We start from the raw sequence: 20,896 nt of genomic DNA on the forward strand, positions 1-20,896 counted from the left end.
CAAAACAACACATTTCATGACATAGGACAATGAAATTAAACCTGATTCTATTTTCTTCCTTATGTTCAAACCAACATTTGCACTCAGCCAATAACACTACAGCATATGTTATGATCATTGTCTTTAGTCCACTAGCTGTTAAGCATATTCACACACAACTAGTTTAGCAGGCCTAACAAAGCTAACAAAGAGTTAGCAATAGTCCCTTTATTCAGGCTATGCTCAGGTCCAAGACTCTGCTACTAATGGAAACATTCTTTCCATGTTCACTCTGTCCAGGCCTCTGAGTATTCCGTATATTTCAGTGAGATCCCCCCCCCCCCACCCCATCCTACTGAACTCCATCGAGCACAGGCCCACAGTCATCAAACACTCCTCATACAGTACTGTGCAAAAGTCTTAGGCGCGTGCGCACACACATTCCAAACAATTGGTTTATTGATCATTACAGAATGTCTCGCTGTGCTTCCCATTTCTTTCACCCCTCTCCCATCCCCTTTTCCCATCTATGGTTCCCCTCTCCCTGATCCCTTCCCACTCTCAGTTCACAATAGAGACCCATATCAGAATCAGGTTTATCATCACTCACATGTGCAATGAAATTAGTTCTTTGGGGCATATTTAAGGCAGAGATTGATAGGCTCTTGATTGGTAAAAGAATTAAGGATTAAAGACAAGGCAGGCGAATGGAGTTGAAAAAAGCAGTCATGATTGAATGGTGAACCATACTCAATGAGCTGAATGGCCTAATTTTGCTCCTATATCTTCTGATGTATTACTTTAAGCCATTTATATTGCAAACTCTTCATTAAGCCTCCTACTGAGAACACTGCTAGTGTCTCAATTTCCTGTCACAAATTTCATCAATGAGAAAGGTGCTAAAGAACTATGTTTGCTCTTGATAAAGATTCATTGAGTTCTTCATAGCCATCATTCATCCCACAAATTTAAAATTTACATCCCGATATAAATATCCCATGGGAATACTTGAAAGTAGATTTCTGCCCAGTATTTGTCCTTCAACATTTATCAGTGAAGAACACGATCTGATCTTTTTTTACAGACCTTGGTGTATAGAATTGGCAATTGTATAGAATCTGCATTCAAGCTCTAAAAAAAGCATTTTAATGGCTGCTTGGCCTTCAGAAAAGGGCTGTCTGTGGGGAAGATTAATTTGAGTTGTATGCTGCACACATAAATGTTCTTCGAATCTTTGTATAAATCAAGACTTCCCTTGGAGTGATAATTGGAGGGAGATGCTGAAAAAAAAATAGCTTCTGTTTTGTACGTTACATCCCAAATGAAAAGTTAACTGTATTAAAATTTTGGGTGGCAGTCCTTATACCAAGTCTGAATTCTTCTGTAGTTGCTTTTTGGTTGCAATATTTAGTTGTTTATTTAGCCCAAACGATCTGAAAACAAGAATTGGACAATCTCACTTCCCTGGTGGCAGATGAAATCAATTGCAATTAAGTTTTATTTTTTTTGTAGACTAGAAACAGCCGTGCAGAGGTGGGCGAGCGGATGGCTGAACAGTGTGTAGGTGAGTGGATCGGTTCCCCGGGTCAGGACTCCCTGCAGAGGGGAGGGGGCTCCTGCCCATAATCTCGCGAGAGGACATACTCTGTTTTATTGTTGATTAACTTTTAATCGGTTCGGCGGGCCCCCTTTTCCCCCGAGCCGGGACATCCTCGCTTTAAGATCCAGGGATTGGAGGGGGATTTTGGGGCCCAGCCGCTCGGAGACTGTGGCGAGGGTAGGTTCAGGGCCGATGTGGTGTAATTCAGGCCGCTAACAGGCCCGATAAATCCCTGCCCTCCCGCCATCCCTTCGCCTGTCGCTCGATCTGTTGGCCGGGACAACTGTCGGGGTCGGGCCCGCCTCCTCTCTTCACCCAGGCCGCCAACACTAGGTAAGCGTTGTGGCTGTAGGCGACGAGCAGGCCGTGGAATGGCAGCAGGTGTCCGCCGCCGGGCCCAATTGGACCGGGTTCCTGGATTCTAACTGGAAACACCGCTGCCTCTCTGAGGTAGCCTTCAGCTCCAGGCCCGAGGCCTGATTTGGGAAAGGGGTGGCTTAGTTGAAGTAGCGACCGGGAATTGCGGGTGGGTAGGGGTGAGAAGAAAACGATGGTGGGGGCTGGTTGGGGAGTGTTTTATTTTGGCTTCCCTGCCTTACTCCAGAGATTCGGTGTAATTTAACACCCCCTCCCTCCACTGCCAAATAGCGTCCGCCGACCGCGGCACTGAGCATGCGCGGCCATTGGACGGCCGGGATTCCCGGGAACTGCACCTGCGCATCGCCGTCTGGCCGAAAGCTGACCGATTGCCGCATGCGCAGCTGTTGGCGTAGGGTCTGCGCCTGCGCAGGAGTCGCAGTGGCATAAACCCTTGTAAAATAGTGAGTTCAATGGGACCTGCTGCTGGGGTGGGAGTGGAGGTAAAAGCTTTTGATGTCGGTGACAGAGGGTTTCTTTCCAAACCGTCCCTTAAACTTATCACACTTTCTGTGCCCCCCATCTCTGTCTGTCCCAACCCCACCTTTGCTCTCCTCCCTCCTTCAAATTTGACCCTGCAAAATATGTTTTTCTTTCATGACGTCTGACTTGTGTATCGTTTGAAATTTTTTTTTGCATCTGTACTGCGTTTGAATAGGGATGCTGGAGATGTCCAGTTTGTTTAAAGTGCACTACACATTATTACAGCTTTGTTTATTTTTACAAAGGAATTAAATGATGGAAGCTTTGCTGACCTTTCAAGACATACTATCTCTGTACGCCTATTTAGTTTACTGATTAAATGTCTTTCATAATTGAAGCATATAAATTTTCTGTAGTAATTAGATGTAAGTATAAATTCTGTTTTCGTTATTGCTAAGGTAGAGCATTTGATCTGCATGTATATTTAAAAATCCTTTGCCATCTTTTAAATCTGGAGTTGCTGATTGTAAATTATTTGTATTGGCTGATTTCACTGAGTCATACCTTGAGATGAATCTTATGCGTTTATGAAAGGTTCACCAACTGCTTATCAGTTACATGGTGAGTTGTGACTGCATTTTTACTAGTATAAAAGATGATGGAGAAAATATTAACAGCTTTTATACTCACTTTTTCAGAAAGTGGAAGTGAATAATGAATCAATGCATTTTGAGGTAATTAGTCCAGTAAATTACTTTATAGGGAATTAATCCAACAGTCTAATTTGTAGATTTATTTAGCATTGCCTTTGGTTGAATGAATGTGAAATTATTTTGGTGTGCAATTGGAACAGAGGAACTTATTCAATTTACCTGTGAGTCAATATACTGGTATATTTCTCTATCCCTTGTTGCCTCATTAACTTAACTTGTATTAGATCTTGTGTTTACCTGAGGTATAATGTGTTCTGCATACCTTTTACAATGTAGAATAACTGAATATAAGTAGCTATCAAGTTTAATTACTTTGTCTATGAAGAATCTGTTATTTTTATGTTAAGTTTCTTTGAACTGCTAAATACTATTCACTGAAGTTTAATGTCTGGATTTTTTTTACATAATGTGAGGAATAAAATTATTTTTCATAAGTCATTCTGCAGACTGCTGAGAACTGCTTGTTCTTGCCGACAACCGATGCACCATCAATTTAAAACATGTCACTCAGGGACTTTGGCAATATTTTTTTTGTGTGACTGTATGTTTACTGCTCTTGTATGTGCTATACGTGCCTTGTGCTGTGTATGACTGTTAGTACTGCTTTGCACCTTGACCTCAGGAATGGTGTATTCATGGATATTCATTTATGGCTGTTAATTAAACTTAAAGTGGTATAAAAATTGAATGGTTTTTTACTATGTTTGGTGTTTTTTTTGGTTGAAAATGAATGACATTTGGAACATTATATTGTCATGTGATTTAAGCTTGTTATTTGTTGAAGGAACAGCTTCTATTGTTTTGTCTCTGTCAAATTTTTCCTAGTATTTATCACGAAGTAGTTTTATTAAATAGATGTCAATGGACCGAAGAGAATTTTGATCTTGAAAGTATGCTTCCTAATTTATTGGAAATATATTGAATCCATAATCTAGATTTATCCTGCACCAAAACTCTTGTATAAGTCTCATCTATAATTTTTTAAACAAAGTACTTTGGGATGTATTTGCTGGTGTTGATTGACATCTTAGATTATTGTATTGAGGTTAGTCAAAGTTCAAAGTATATACAGTGGTACTAGAAAATTTGTATTTTCTCTATTTTTGCATAAATAACCTAAAATGTAATCGGATCTTCACAAAAGTCCCAAAACTAGATAGAGAACCCAATTAAATAAATAACACAAAAACATTATAGTTGTTCATTTATTTATTGAGAAAAATGGTCCAATATTACATGTATTTGTTGGAAAAAGCATGTGAACCTTTGCTTGCAGTAACTGGTGTGACTGCCTTGTACAACAATAACTTAAACCAAATGTTTCCGGTAACTGTCGATCACTCCTGCATGCTGGCTTGGAGGAATTTTAGGCCATTCGTCCTTATAAAACTGCTTCAACTCCAGGGTGTTGCTGGGCTTCCTTGAATGAACTGCTTCAGGTCCTTCCACTACATTTCTATAGGATTAAGATCAGGACTTTGACTTGGGCATTCCAAAACATGGATTATTTTTTTTAACCATTCTGTTGATTTACTCTTGCTTTTTGGATAATTGCCTTGTTGCATTATCCATCTTCTATTAAGCTTCAGGCAACGGACTGCTATCCTGACGTTCTTCTGTAAAATGTCTTGATACAATTTTGAATTTATTGTTCCCTCAACGATTGCAAGCTGTCCAGGCCCGAGGCAGGAAAGCAGCACCAAACCATGATGCTCCTTCCACCATGCTTCACTGTTGGAAAGAGGTGTTGGTGTGCAGTGCCCTTTTTACTCCAAGCATAGCAATGTGCATTTCTGCCAAAAAGTTCAATGTTTGTCTCATTTGTTCAGAGAACCTTGTCTCAGAAGCATTGTAGAACATCCAGGTGGTCTTTTGCAAACTTTAGATGTGCAGAAATTATTTTTTTTTTTTGGAGAGCAGTGGTTTCCTCTGTGGTGTGCTTCCATGAATACCGTTCTTGTTAAGTGTTTTTCTTATAGTGGACACATGAACACAGACTTTAGCAGGTTCCAGAGATTTCTGCAGGTCTTTTGCTGTTACTCTTGGGTTCTTTTTCACCTCCAGCATTGCACAGTGTGATCTGGGTGTGATCTTTGCAGGATGCCCACTCCTAGGGAGAGTAGCAACAGTACTGAGTTTCCTCCATTTGTACACAAAGTCTCTTACTACAGACTGATGAGCACTCAGGTCTTTAGAAACGCTTTTGTAGCCTTTTCCAACTTCACGCATCTCTACAATTCTTCTAAGGTCCTCCTGAAAGTTGTTTTGATCAAGACATGGTGTACATAAACAGATCTTTCTTGAGCAGAGCAGACTCTGATAGTAACCTGACTTTGTGTCTTTTTCATAGAGCAGGGCACCTCTACAACCCCCACCTCCAATCTCATCTCATTGATTGGAACACTTGACTCCAAATAGCTTTTGTAGAAGGCATTATCCCAGAGGTTCACATACTTTTTCCAAAAGATACATTCATTATTGGATCACTTTTGGCAATAAATAAATGAACAGTTATGTTGTTGTGTTATTTAATTGGGTTCTCTTTATCTAGTTTTAAGACTTGCATGAAGATCTGATCACATTTTAGTTTGTAGTTATGCAGGAAAAGATAAAAATTATTCCATAACTTTGCCACTGACTGAGTGGAGGCCAAATCTGGGTATATTTAAGGTGGAAGTTGATAGTTTCCTGATTGGTCAGGGTGTCAAAGGATATGGCACGAAGGCAGGTGTATGGGGCTGAGTGGGATCCAGGATCAATCATGATTGAATGGCGGAGCAGACTCAGTGGGCTGAATGGCTCCTATGTCTTATGGTCTAAAAGGTTCTAAAAATATAGCACCACTGTATACTATGCAACCTTGAGATTTGTCTCCTTACAGGGAGCCACAAAACAAACTCAATAGAACCCATTTAAAAAAAAGACTATCAAACACCCAAAGCAAAAAAAACCACAAATCATGCAAACAAAAGTAAGCAAATAGCATTTCAGAACCAAGGTTTATGAAAGTGAGTCCACAGCTGCAAAGCCAGTTCTTTGCTGCAGCCAGTTCAGGAGCCCGTTAGTTGAAGGCTACAATCTCAGTTCAGTATCTCCAGCCCCAGCGACCTGAACTTTTCAAACTGGCCCAGTTCTTAAACTGGCCAAACATTGGCTTGTTCTTCATTCTCAGACCTGGGCCCCGCTGCTTCAATATACGCCTGGGCCTCACCTTGGATCTTTTGCTTTGAATTGGCTCCAAGTCTGGTCCAGCAAAGGTCAAACATTGGCTCATTCCTCACACTTGGGCCTGTGCCCTGCTGCCTCGATTCGGTCTGTATTCATCACGCCACAACTGCCCTGCACCTTGGAGACTTCAGTTCACACTGCAAAAATGCCAGGTCTTATGAAAGCTCAACTCTGAAAGGGAAGTTGCAGGCTATTGATTGCAGTGATGGTTTACCAGCAAAAGTGTGAGTAATAAAATATTTAGTTTTGTTTGCTGCTAGTAAGGTGTCGCTGTGTTTCACCAGCACTATAGTTGGAAAGTGAATTTGGCCCCTTGTTGTTTCAGGTGGACTAAGGAGCTAATGTTTTGATGGATATTCAGATATACAGTGGATTCCGGTTAATTGCGGCATTTCAAGGCCGGTACGTTTTGGCCCAATTAAGCAGCTGTCCCAATTAGGAAATAGTTGAAATGTTTTTTAAAAAACAAACTACTGTTTAACCAAGTAATTAACATATTTAAATGAATTACAGAATAAATTAAAACATTACCAATACGTCTACGGAATTGTAAATCTGTGTTGGCTCCTAATAGTTATTGACGGAGAAATTCATCCAATGTATGCTGCTCTGTTGTTTTGACTGTAAATGAACAAAATCAGCGCAAACACCAAGTGCAGACAATGGCCTGTCTTCATATGATGCTTTTGATAATTGCATCTTCCAAATCTTCATTTTCATTGCAACATTGAAGATGATTGTCCATACCTTCGAATTCTTCATAGTTCTTAAGTTGTTGAAGTAGTAAAATTGTTTCTGGCATCTTCAAGCCTGAATACTTGAAACCACAGTGAGCAAAATAGCTTTGAATTGTCTTACTGCTTATTTCTCACCAACTATCAGTGATTTAAAAATTGCTGCTTTTTGAACGCAAACACACGCAACTGGCGCTATTTAAAAACAGATTGCTTTAAGCATGATATAGTGACTTATGACCAAACAAGTGCACGCAACTGACACTAGTTAGAAACTGTTCAACAAGTCTCCTTTCCCAAGGTGAAGCAAGGTTTCCCAAATAAAGGGAATCCTAGCTAGTTTCTCGATTAGTTTTTTTTTAAAAAGGGTTGTCCCAAATAAGCAGCTGCCCCAATTAACTGATGGCCCGATTAACTGCACTTTATTTCATCATTACATCTTTCTGGGGCTTGCCGAAGGTGGTTTCAGGACACCAGATCATGTTCCTAGACATTCTTAATCCAACTTATTTGCAAATATTTTCTTCAGGGGTCGGAAGATGTGTTTTAATTGCATGAAATCCCATCATATTATTACTTAATTTCTGCAATCCTGCTGCTCTCAGATGAGATGATGTGATAAATGTTAGAATAAACCTCGTCAAAACTTACAATGTGTTGGCATGAATCATGTGATCAGACAGGAAGTTCAATCAAGCCTTATAGGCTTGAATTAAATGTATGAAGTGTTTTGAACTTTTGTTGTCCTGTAAAGCTACGTACTGAATTTTCAGCAATATTGCATGTCAAACTTGAAGCTTGTAGCCTTGGAGTTTCTGTTATATGCAGGTTAAATATTTTGAAATTCAGGCTAGTATGGCCTTTTTGCAAATGTAGCTTTTAAAGGCTGTAATTTACTAATGTTAGAGACTTCAGTGAAGGGCCAAAGCTTGCTGCTCAAGGTAATGGAGAGACGAGATAGAAGGAATATGATGTTCCTTCCTGTAATGGATCAGGTGGAGGGGAAATTGTTGCTCTTGACCAAATTACCATGAATGGGACAGGATGAGTGGGTTGTAATTGCTTAATGTTCTTAAATGAAGTGTGAAAGAAAGTGTATTAGGAATTAGTCCTGCATTTGGGCAAGGTATCTTGGCCACTATTTTGTGTCCAGGCAAAAATTAGACAAGGAGACATCTGGAATTATTCCACTTCTTAAATATATATATTTTAAAATCCTACCAGCTTTGAGAATCACCCACTTCACAGTCTTATGGAAATATAAAATGACAAAATACCTTAAATCTCTAAAATGTGACAGAAGATGTCAGATTTTGAAGTTGTCTAGAAGGTATCTGTTCTGGGAGAGGGAATGTCATTGTAGTAATAGACTGGCCTGAATATCATTCCTAGAGACCAAGACCAAAAGCAGATTGTGTACAGTATATTGACAAAGGAAATGTATGTGCGGGTATAGATATTCCATGATATATTGCCACCAAGGAATGGCAAGCAGGTTGGAATAGAGGACAGAATAATGGTTAAAAACATTACAGAGGGGAGGTACAGACGTCAGTTACATTGTTCATCACAATTATCTGCACTTAATTAAGGATATAAAAATCAAACTACACAGATGCTGCGGAAAAAAAACTTGGGCAGCTGAAGAAGTATCTGATGAAAAGCTTGGAGATAATAAATGTAGAGACATTTGCCCCAAATTACAAAATTTTAAAATAAAAAGATATTGTGGAGCTCAGGGACATAAAACATATGCTTAAAAGAGTTAAGCATTTTGGGTTACTGTTAATAGCATTTTTGAGTGAAAAGAGCAGTGATGGATCAATCCAAATTACTGGTTGGGCCACAGATAGAATGTGATGTCTAGTTTTGTGCACATTGTAACAGGAATTGTGTCAAGACCTTTGGGGGGGGGGGGGTTTGCAGGGAATACAGAGGAGATGTTCTATATGTCAGCAGGAATGAGGAGTTTGCTGTATGTAAAGAGAACGTTGATTACCAGAGATGTGAGGTGAATATTCCATTTTGAAGGTTCTCTTGTAGCGATAATCTTTTTTGTAAAAAAAAAGTTTCCACTGTTTAACAATTGGTAACTGAATGCAATAGATATAATATTGTAAGAACAAAGGGGGTATAGGAGATTTTTAATTTTTGTTTAAATGTTTTGCAAAGGTGCAGAATGATTAACTTGGAACAAGCAGGATTTATAACATCTCTTTTTAGAGTGGTAGGTAAATATTTAATGAAAGGAAAAATTTGAAGAGGAGAAAAGATCAAAAGACAGGATTTAGTGGACTGCTCTTTCTTTGTAGGCCCAACAGCTTCGTTCTCTGCTGTAAGATTCTGTGATTCTCCTTGGGAATGTTCTATGACAGTGCAGACAGGAAGTGTGTGTCGTCTTAAGATGAAGTAGGGCTCGACAGTAAAAGATGGTTAGACCAGGGCATGAGGTATTATTCAGTCCCAATTTATTTTAGATTATCCTTAACTTTTAAGATGTCTTTGTCTCCCTCAGCCCTGAGGTTGAATCAATCAGTGCTGACCTGCAGTTTGAACAATGTTTCTTTTTCCTCCCCTTTCCACTTTCCCCTCCCCCACCCATCCTTAATGCTTTGAATAATGCTTTGAACCAGATTTTTGTGTACATACATGGAATGTAAACCCATCTAAGATGAATCTCTTCCTCACATCTTTTTATAAACCCGGTGGGAAATGAGATTTTGTTTTTTTTTTAAAATATCAGTGCTTAAAATGTATCTGATAAATCTTTTGAATGATTGTCCTTGGACAGAATATATTCCGATAAAGGCAGATCCACATCACCTTTTATAAAATGCTACTTGGGAGTAAGGCTGAAGAGCCTGTTCATTCTAAGGTGAGCCTGTTTTTGGTTCATAATTCTGAGCTCTACTCTTCTGAAAACTGTACTTGTCATTTCTAAAGTCTCCATTTTGGTTAAAGTTGAAGGTCTGTTTAATAGTGTATATAGAGGATTAGATACTTTTCATGGCTATATGCATTTCTAATGTGTATATTAAAAGAACTATTTGCTGTGAATGTAGAGAAGTACATTCCATAGATCATTAGAAGCCAATCTGCTCACTCTGGTACTTTGTATGCTTGATACCTGCAAGTTCTGTTTGTAATTCTGTGCTACCATTTCCAAGCTGACATGCAATATTTATTGCACCTTATTTCTTTGAAATGTCTCTGCTTCAAATTTGTGTGTTTGGTTACTTTTGTTTGAAGCCACAGATTTTCCAAAGTTTAATTGTTGTTTGAAGCTCCCAGTCATCAGGTATTGAGTAACAAATAATCAGTATCTTGTGTTTTTTAAAATTAAAGTTTGCCTATTTGAAATTTATTATTTTCTTGCTTTTGCATTTTGCCTGCAACCTTTAAATTGATGCCTTTCTTTGTTCCACCTTTGTCCAATGTAACTGGCAATCTTGAGTAACTAAAATGAGAACCTAGCTTTCAGCTTGTGCACTGGTGTAAGTACATTTTAGTTACTCCCTTGTGGTAAAATCCCATGTGTATTTAATTAATTTTGGTGATTTGCATTGTTTTATCTTTGAACCCAAACTCCACTTGACTCTTGGAATAAAATTTAATCTAAACTTTTGTGCTCTTAGCTGATTTTTTTTTAAATGATTCTGACATTGGTGCAAATGTCCTTGTTCTCTTTCCCATAATGCCAGTCTCTAGTGTGTGTGTTAGAGTGAAATTTATTCCTATCTGTGTGCTTGCATGTATGCTTAACTGCAGCTTTATCAAGCCTTAATTCTAACATTAGATCTGTGCGAGTTTTAAATTGCAATCACCCCAAACAATGGGCTTTTTCAGTTAATGTATCTTCTTGAATCTTACTCAAATGCTGCACTTTGTGCGTCTAATTTTGCTTCACTTTTGTTCAATTGTTTAAATCAACAGCTTCCTTATCTGGCCTTGGAATCTGGACGTGATTTGCTGCATTGATCACACTTTTTTTACTATTTGGAAAGGGTGGATGGTAGGGGTCTTCTGGAAGGATGAGCTTCCTGGATATGAACAGTACGGGAATTAAGGATTTGAGGATAAAACTGGGATTTTTGTTGATGCTCGAAGAGTCCATTGGGGATAAAATAAACCTGGACTGAAATTGCCTGTCACCATTGCATCTTGATGCTCTTCAGTTCGTAGAATTTTTTTTACTAATTATGTTTGATACACTGCGGTTAGGCTGGGTTAAAGCCGTTCCTGTGAATGCAGTTTCTGATTCGGCTCTTTAATTTCTGACCAGAAAACAAACCAGATGCAGGAATTCTTTAGGTTTAATCCAACAGAAGGCTGCCAAGCTTGGTGTGGTTTGAGAAAGTAACATCTTTAACTTGTATGTATATTTTAAATCATGACAAAAGGCATGTTGTCTTTAATAAACAGAGCACACTTTGGATTTGAGTGAATGACCTAGCCCAGCTGAAGAAAGTAGTTCTAGAAATACAACCTGAGCAGATTTATTTTATTTTTTTGGAGAACTGCAAAAGGAGCTGGAGGAAAAGCAAACAGTCTAGCTTCGAAGATCTGAAGTGGCTTGTATTGGGGTGTGGTGAGAAATCGAGAATAAAAGGCCTAATTGTAGGATGAATGTAATCTATAGCAAATGTTTAAAAATATAATTGAGTCCAAATGTTAGGACAGAATAAAATTCTGTTCCACTCAGCATGCAGTACATGTGCATTATGTTAACTGTGTAATGTAATACATTTGCTCATTGCCAAAACTAAGATGCTGTTTTAGTATTCTGCCAATTAATTTTTGAGTTAATACTATAATCCAGTATCTCAAACGTTACAGCATCTTGTTCTGTGTGTTCTCTGTGTACATGCAGTATATCTCATTTCCACTTGTTCTCACTTTTCCTCGTACTCCTTCCTGAGCACACTTGCAGGAAAAAATCTGTTAGAAAAGCCTTGAGTCCTCTCAACCAAGCAAATGTGCACCAAAAGCAATTACTTTGTTTCTTTTTTTAAAATACAGAATCTTAGTTGGAGGATAATTTATTTGTATTACACATGATTTCCTCTCCCTTGTGACCAATGTCTATATTTCATAGAAATGAGAAACCTTTGCAGGATAGTGACATCAGCTGAATAATTCTACAGTCTTCTCATTTTACACTAAATATTTTGGATGATTCATTGTCTTTTTTTTAAGATTTAAAAACCAAGCTCTAGGATGTCCTTGCATAAACAATGCTGGCAATCCAGTGATTCACTGAGGGACTGTGCTTATGAATATTCAATGAATGGGGAGAGAAAAGATGTGGCATAATCTTGGAAGAGCAATGTTATCATTCAAGCTTTTCTTTATTAAATTATACCACCACTGAAGATGGACCTTGAGAAATCCCTTTCAGAGCCCTCTTAAAGAAGCACAGAGAAAATTAAGGTGATCATCTTGAAACCTGGAACTGCTTGCTCATCCCTTGATAAAGGTGGATGGGGGCAACATCTTTCAGGGGGAAAAAAGACCAGTGTCATCTGCATAAAATACTTGTTTAGGAGAGTAGCCATCTTCTGCAATGAATGCTGGGTTTATCATTGCTATTAACCTTTGAAATGTTGTACTGAAGATAGAAAGCTTTGAGCATAACAATAACATTTGGATAACAATGAATTGGTATTAGGCAGCAGAAATGTACCTGGATGTAACTGGATAGCTATCTTCTGTGTTGATGCCTGGAAAGCTTTCAGCTGCCACATTGTCTACTTGTGCTGTCTATCCCCAAACAAAATTAAGCATGTCTGCCTTATTCTTGAAATGTTCAAATCATGAAGGTATTAGTATATTCGGAAGAATGTTCTGCTTCATGTTCTTTCTCATCCTGCCATAGCATTTTGCTTTTTCCTGGATCACAAGGTTGAGAGCATGTCATTGACTTTGAAATTCTAACTGACAAATTTTGATCCTTTTTTTCCAATCTCAATTAACAGATGCCTACCTTGAAACACTAATGCCCTTCACGTCACTGTTGTGATACTGTTATTTTGTCGGCAATGTTAAGAATTGTTTGCACTACCAGATTTAGAAAATGGTAAATGTACACTAACATTCATCTTTTTCCCTTGAGATACAGTGCGGAACAGGCCTTTTGGCCCTTTGAGCCACACTGCATAGCAATCCCAATTTAAGCCTAGTCTAATGACAGGATGATTCACAATGACCAATTAACCTACCAACCCGTCTGTCTTTGGACTGTGGGAGGAAACCAGAGCACTCAGAGGAAACCCACACATTCCACAGGGAGGACATACAGACTCCTTACAGATGACATTGGAATTGAACTCCAAATTCCTACACACCAAGCTGTAATAGTGTCGAGCGAACTGCTACCTATCTAGCTTAGTGTTAATGGTCATAGTTAATCTTATCCAGCTTCGTTATTAATGGTTGTAGTTTGCTGTAATTTATTAGAGATGCAGTAGAACGCTGCAAACTCAAAGGTAAAATGGCTTGAAAGGAAGTGCAAAATGCATTATGAATGGGGATTGTCAATTGTTATAGCAAAGAAAGCTCCATTAATCAATGACGGGTACCTGTTTTATAGTCAAAATTTGTAAATCCTAGGTACTTGCATTGGCAGTTTTTCTGTTTCAAACTGCAACCTTTTGACTCTGCAATAGATTGCTGTCATATTAATATTCTTCCTGTTCATGCGATTTTATTGAGTGCCTTATGGTAAATATTTTTTTTAAAATCATATGGGATTATTTTGCAGAGGAGCAAAGATGTTCTCCTTGTGTCCTGGCTTGTATTTATCCTTATGGTTATTTTATTATTCAGCTTCCCTTGTTCCATTTAGTTGCCAACTTTTCCACATTGCTGTAAGCAAATTTTTAAAGTACAGGTTCCCCCCACTATCCGAAGGTAGAGCATTCCTATGAAACCGTTTGTAAGCCGAAATGTTGTAAAGCGAAGAAGCAATTGCCATTAATTTATATGGGAAAATCTTTGAGCGTTGCCAGACCCAAAAAAAACCTACCAAATCAAACCAAATAACACATAAAACCTAAAATAACACGAACATGTAGTAAAAGCAGGAATGATATGACAAATATGCAGCCTATATAAAGTAGAAATATTGCACGTACGGTATAGTTTCACTTATCAAAATCAGGAAGACAGCGAGCCAAAATTGATCTGGAGAAAAAAAATTTGGCATGTGCACACAACTGCCTGCACAAGGCTTCACGGTCATGGTAGTCTTTCTCGGGGTAAGCACATGTATAAAGTGGGCATCTTTTTTCGTAAAAGCGAAAATCCTCTTTGGTTAGTGAAAACGGGTACTAATGTAGGTCTTAGTCCTAACAGCGATCTGTCGTAAAGCGAAAGTTTGAAAAATGGGGCCCACCTGTACCTGATTAGTTATAAAAGTACTTCAGGGCATTCTGGAATCATGAATATAAATTCCATTTGTCATAATCTGAGACCTGTTTTCCTTCTGGATAGTTTAAGCATGGTGAAATATTTCTTAATATTTAAAGCTCAAAGCTGCTGCACAGGTTGACTGTGGTGACACTCAAAGCTGCTGCACAGGTTGACTCTGTGGTTAAGAAGACAAATGGTGTATTGGTCTTCATCAATCGTGGGATTGAGTTTAGGAGCCGAGAGGTCATGTTGCAGCAGTATAGGACCCTGGTCAGACCCCACTTGGAGTACTGTGCTCAGTTCTGGCCGCCTCACTACAGGAAGGATGTGGAAACCATAGAAAGGGTGCAGAGGAGATTTACAAGGATGTTGCCTGGATTGGGGAGCATGCCTTATGAGAATAGGTTGAGTGAACTCTGCCTTTTCTCCTTGGAGCGACAGAAGATGAGAGGTGACCTGATAGAGGTGTATAAGATGATGAGAGGCATTGATCGTGTGGATAGTCAGAGGCTTTTTCCCAAGGCTGAAATGGTTGCCACAAGAGGACACAGGTTTAAGGTCCTGGGGAGTAGGTACAGAGGCGATGTCAGGGGTAAGTTTTTTACTCAGAGTGGTGAGTGCGTGGAATGGGCTGCTGACGACGGTTGTGGAGATGGATACGATAGGGTCTTTTAAGAGACTTTTAGATAGGTACATGGAGCTTAGTAAAATAGAGGGTAATTTCTAAGGTAAGGACATGTTTGTCACAGCATTGTGGGCTGAAGGGCCTGTATCGTGTTGTAGGGTTTCTATGTTTCTACATTTAATTTTATGGAATGAGAGTTTATTTGGAGAGGACAGCATTTACTGTCCTTGCACGAATGATTAGCTGCCACTTAAAGCCGTTTCCATGCATCAACTGTCCAGGTTCTGACCCAACTGCAGAGAAGGATAAAGGCCATAAGATGTAGAAGCAGAAGTGGACCATTTGGCCCATCGAGTCTGCTCTGTCTTTCAATCATGGGCTGATCCAATTCTTCCAGTCATCCCCACTCCCCTGCTTTCACCCCATACCCTTTTGATGTCCTGGCTAATCAAGAGCCCATCTATCTCTGCCTTAAATGCACCCAATGACCTGGCTGCTCATGGCAACAAATTCCACAGATTTACCACTCTCTGAGTAAAGTAATTTCTTCCCATCTCTGTTCTAAATGGGCATCCTTCAATCCTGAAGTTGTGCCCTCTTCTCCTGGACTCCCCTACCATCGGAAATAACTTTGCCATATCTAATCTGTTCAGGCCTTTTAACATTCGGAAGATTTCTATGAGATCTTCTTCCCCCCCATTCTCCTGAACTCCAGAGAATACAGCGGAAGAGCTGCCAAACGTTCCTCATATGGTAACCCTTTCATTCCTGGAATCATTCTCGTGAATCTTCTCTGAACCCTCTCCAATGTCAGTATATCCTTTCTAAAATAAGGAACCTAAAAATGCACTCAATACTCCAAGAGTGGTCTCACGAGTGCCTTATAGAGCCTCAACATCACATCCCTGCTCTTATATTCTATACCTCTAGAAATGAATTTCAACATTGCATTCACCTTCTTCACAACCGACTCAACTTGGAGATTAACCTTTAGGGTATCCTGCACAAGAACTCCTAAGTCCCTTTGCAGCTCTGCTTTTTGAATTCTCTCCCCATCTGAATAATAGTCTGCCCATTTATTTCTTCCACCAAAGTGCATGACCATACACTGTCCAACATTGTATTTCATTTGCCACTTCTTTGCCCATTCCCCTAAACTATCTAAGTCTCTCTGCAGGCTCCCTGTTTCCTCAACACTACCCGTTCCTCCGCCTATCTTTGTATCATCAGCATACTTAGCCACAAATTCATTAAATCCATAGTCCAAATCATTGACATACATTGTAAAAAGCAGCGGTCCCAACATTGACCCCTGTGGGACTCCACTGGTAACCAGTAGCCAGCCAGAATAGGATCCCTTTATTCCCACTCTGTTTTCTGCCGATCAGCTAATGCTCCACCCATGCTAGTAACTCCCCTGTAATTCCATGGGCTCTTATCTTGCTAAGCAGCTTCATGTGCGGCACCTTGTCAAAGGCCTTCTGAAAATCCAAGTACACCACATCTACTGCATCTCTTTTGTTAACCCTGCTTGTAATTTCCTCAAAACAATTGCAGTAGGTTTGTCAGGCAGAATTTTCCTTTCAGGAAACCATGCTGGCTTTGGCCTATCTTGTCATGTGCCTCCAGGTACTCTGTAATCTCATCCTTAACAATCGTTTCCAACAACTTCCCAACCACTGATGTCAGGCTAACCGGTCTATAGTTTCCTTTGGCTGCCTCCCACCCTTCTTAAATAGTGGAGTAACATTTGCAATTTTCTAGTCATCCAGTACAATGCCAGAATCTATCGATTCTTGAAAGATCATTGTTAATGCCTCCGCAATCTCTCCAGCTACTTCCTTCAGAACCCGAGGGTGCATTCCATCAGGTCCAGGAGATTTATCCACCCTCAGACCATTAAGCTTCCTGAGCACCTTCTCAGTTGTAATTTTCACTGCACATACTTCACTTCCATGACACTCTTGAGTGTCCGGTATATGCAGATATCTTCCACTGTGACGACTGATGCAAAATACGCATTCAGTTCCTCTGCCATCTCTGCATCTCTCATTACAACATCTTCAGCGTCATTTTCTATTGGTCCTATATCTACTCTCAACCCTCTTTTACCCTTTATATACTTTAAAAAAGCTGATCAATATATGAAGGATGATCAATATATTTTCACATCTGGGTTCTCTTTCTTGATTAACTTGCTCTTTAGTCTGGAACTTGCTGCCTGATGGGTAATTGCGCAGCACTCTGTAGCTGATGCACTCTACAGAAATGATGCATTTAATGGTAGAGAATAAATAATTAAAGTGGTAAGTGGGGTGCCAGTCAAGGGGTTGTTTTGTTCCTGTCATCTTTGTGCCTGTGATAACTGACCACCAATAGCTTCAAACATTCAACATTTGTGCAAATTATGCTGCCAGCTAATGGTTTTCCCCTGAATATCCATTATTTTCAGTTTGACCAGGACGCTTTGTTACCACACTCAACCAAATACTACCATAATGTCACATCAGCCTTTTTATCTTGCTTCCCCTCTAGAATTCAATCCTTTGCCCATGTTTGAACCCAATCCTTTGCCCATGTTTGAACCCAAGCTATGATAAGATCTGTAGCTTGAATGGCCCTAATGAAATCAATGATAGGTACAAATCAGCAAATTGTTTGGTAACACTTGGATTGGTATGGCAATAATTGGATTGTTCAGGCTTTTATGGACATAATGTACTTGAAAATTTTGTATTGTACTGTTAGATGCCAGTGTTGAAACCAAACTGGAACAGTATGGACAGGTGCAGATAATTAAGGAGTGCAAGTCTTCTGTACTATAGCCAAGGTCCTGAAGTATGTGAATTAAATTTCATGGATGGTTTCTGTAATTACAGGAGTTCATGAAGCTGCTGAGATGGATCATGTACTTGAAATTTCTGGTTGTAGTTTACTTCAAATGCTACATCTTTGGGTTGCTCTGCAATTGTTGAAGATAGAAATGTCCCTGATGAAGCTGCCTTCATCTCGTGTTTAGTTTATTGGCAACACCTCTACAGAATGGTTGTGACAGGACAGAAGGACTTTGCTCATCTTTGGATCACCTAGCTGGACGTATAGTATGCTATTTAGCTCACGTGTATTCCTATGGTACTGCTTCTCTAGGCTGGAGTGTACTTTTAGGCTTTCTTTATATAGCTGCTGGCATTTACATATACTCATTCAATCTGGTTTGAACTTTTAACTTGTGATATGAGGTGCAGGATATCATTGGAAACCCTGGGCAGTGATGGTTGTTCTTTCAAAAAAAAGCATGCAAACTCAATCTCTTTTTAGCAAATACATTAGTATTTTTATATTAAGCTAGTTATTTTTTTATATTGTGGTTGCAGCTTAAACCCTCACATCAAAACCAAGAAAGCAAAGTCATATTTTCTGTCTGAAAAATCATTAAGGCCTGCTGTCAGTATTGCTGACAGTTCTAAGTCTATTGTAAAAGGGTTGGACATGGTTATAATGTCTTTTCACAGTACATCCATAATTTGCAAATATAGTATTTTTGATTGCAATGTGTGGATTTCTATCCAAATGTGACTTGTGTTACTTAGTTTTCCACCTAATTCACACTTGCCATTGTGCTGGGTATAGTTCTTGTTGAGTGGCAACCGCGTGATATTAGTGAAATTCTGTGAAGTAAATGTGATGCACTCTTGAAATGTTGAAAAGATAGTTTTTAAGAAAGGCGCTTTCTATGTTTTGTATATTGCTAAACATAATTAAGAGATCTATTTCAAGGTGCTACAGATTTTTTGCGCTGTCATCAAAATTTGGATGAAATGATTTTGTGTGTGTATATTAGTAATTTTAATTGCTGAATGCAACAGGTAAACAGTTGTTCAACAGTGATATTTAATTCTGAAATTCTTTGTTACTAATTTTGAAACGATATAGTCATCACTCTGTATGATGTGTAGGTGCTTATTCCTTTACTTCAGAGACTGACTACCTTTAGTAGCCCTTCCAGACATTTTTTTTTAAAAAAAAGGATTATGCGCTAGTAAGCATTTGACTGTTGAGTTCATAAAGGTCTTGCAATATTTGTCAACCTACATAACATTTTCCCTGGTCTTGTTTTTCTCTTTACATCATTTATATTTCCTAGTGTAAGAAGGTGAAGGATGACATGAGAAAGGAAATTTGTCTGGTGATGCCTTAACTCTCCAGAAATCTATTGTTAAGGATGGGTAGTTGAGAGAATTATAGTAGGTAAGGCAATGTACTTCAATTTGCAAGAACCTTGTCTGTGGCAATTTGAGTTATTAGTGTGGCATCATTAATTTACATTGCCAACAGCAGCAAATCACCCTAATGTTCCGTAGAACAGAATAACTTTTCCAGACACCACTCAAAGATGTGTTCATGCTTTGGATTAATTGTTTGAGCTCTCAAGCACAGCATCCTACTTGAGCTCCTATCTTGAAAGCGTAGCTGATCTCTTTGCATAGTAAGTTCTTGGTTCTATTGTACTGCTGTTCTGAATGAAGATGAGATTGCCCTGATTATAAAATGTGTCCTGATGAAGGGTCTTGGCCTGAACCGTCAACTTTTTATTCCTCTCCATGAATGCTGCCTGATCTGAGTTCCTCCACGATTTTTTGTGTGTGTTGCTTTGGATTTCAAGCATTTGTAGAATCTCTTGTGTTGAAGATTAGATGTACTTTTCCGACTTCCCTCCCCCAAACAGGAAGAGCAAGATTATGCTATTCTAAAGTGTTTCACTTGCTACTTGGATAATTATCTCTAAATTGCACTTTTTGGCAGCTATTGAGAGCAAAAAAAAGTGCTTCAAAACTAGCTTGGCCAGTGTTCAGGAGCCAGGAATTATGGCTTTGATGCAGTTGTACAATGATTCCAGAGATGAGGGGGTCCTCTTAAGGTCTTGTGTTTTAGGGAGAGGTTGGTCAGGCTAGGTCTTCATTCCTTGGAACGTAGGAGAATGAGAGGTGACCATGTTTAGAATTGAGTGACATAGATAAAGTGAAAGATAACTATATTTTCCCTAGGATATAGGAGTCCCAAATTAGGGGCAGAGATGTAGGGTGGGGGGGGGGGGTTGAAATTTTAAAAGGAACCTGAGAGGCAGGTTTTTCATGCAAGGGGTGGTGAGTATATGGATTGAGCTAACAGAGGAAGTGGCTGAGGCAAGTAAAATAATATTTAAGGAACGGAGGGATGTGAGTCAAATGCAGGAAATTGGAATGGGCTGGGGTAGGCATTATTGTTTGGTGTGTATTTGTTGGGCTGAAGGTGTGCATCTGTGCTGCATTGCTTTGTGACTTGGGAATAAAATTTGGGCAACACTAACTGGAATTTTGAAGAATGAGAGCTGAAACAAACAATTTACATGGGGGGGGGGGGTTTGGTTTGGACTGTATTCCTCAGTTGCAGAATCTAGAACCAGGTCTTTGGTTTTCTATGGATGCTCAGTCATTGAGTACATTCAGGATAAGAAATTTTTACAGACTGAGGGATATGGGAATCTGGATTGTATCAAACAGCACAGGCCCTTCAGCCTAAGCGTTGTGCTGATCTGTATAAACGTGGCATAAACCTTTTTATTTTTTGCCCTTGTGCCTATATAACAGTCTCATTAATGTCTCTACCTTCACTACCAGTAATGTGTTCTAGGTGTTTATCACACACTCTATCCTACCTCTGACATCTCCCCTAAATGAGATCAGTTTTCCTTCTGAGATGAGTTGCCAACCACAGCTGACGATCACCA

At 39.3% G+C, this 20,896-nt stretch overlaps 1 protein-coding gene across 8 annotated transcripts in view; it reads left to right on the top strand.

The window, feature by feature from the left end:
• The first annotated feature begins 1,498 nt into the window (after positions 1-1,498).
• The window catches only part of LOC140741054 (serine/threonine-protein kinase tousled-like 2), a 162,953-nt gene continuing 143,555 nt past the window's right edge, over positions 1,499-20,896 (top strand). For 4 of the 8 annotated variants that reach the window (XM_073070724.1, XM_073070723.1, XM_073070729.1 and 1 more), the window contains exon 1: positions 1,499-1,543. In XM_073070724.1, the coding sequence (XP_072926825.1) occupies positions 1,525-1,543 (19 nt within the window). In that variant the 5' untranslated portion in view covers positions 1,499-1,524. Of the gene's footprint in view, positions 1,544-1,628; positions 1,913-20,896 lie in introns of those variants that run through there. The other 4 variants (XM_073070726.1, XM_073070727.1, XM_073070725.1 and 1 more) reach the window with 3 other exon arrangements.

The sequence above is a fragment of the Hemitrygon akajei genome, chromosome 18 (assembly GCF_048418815.1).
Source record: "Hemitrygon akajei chromosome 18, sHemAka1.3, whole genome shotgun sequence".
NCBI classification, from domain to species: domain Eukaryota; kingdom Metazoa; phylum Chordata; class Chondrichthyes; order Myliobatiformes; family Dasyatidae; genus Hemitrygon; species Hemitrygon akajei.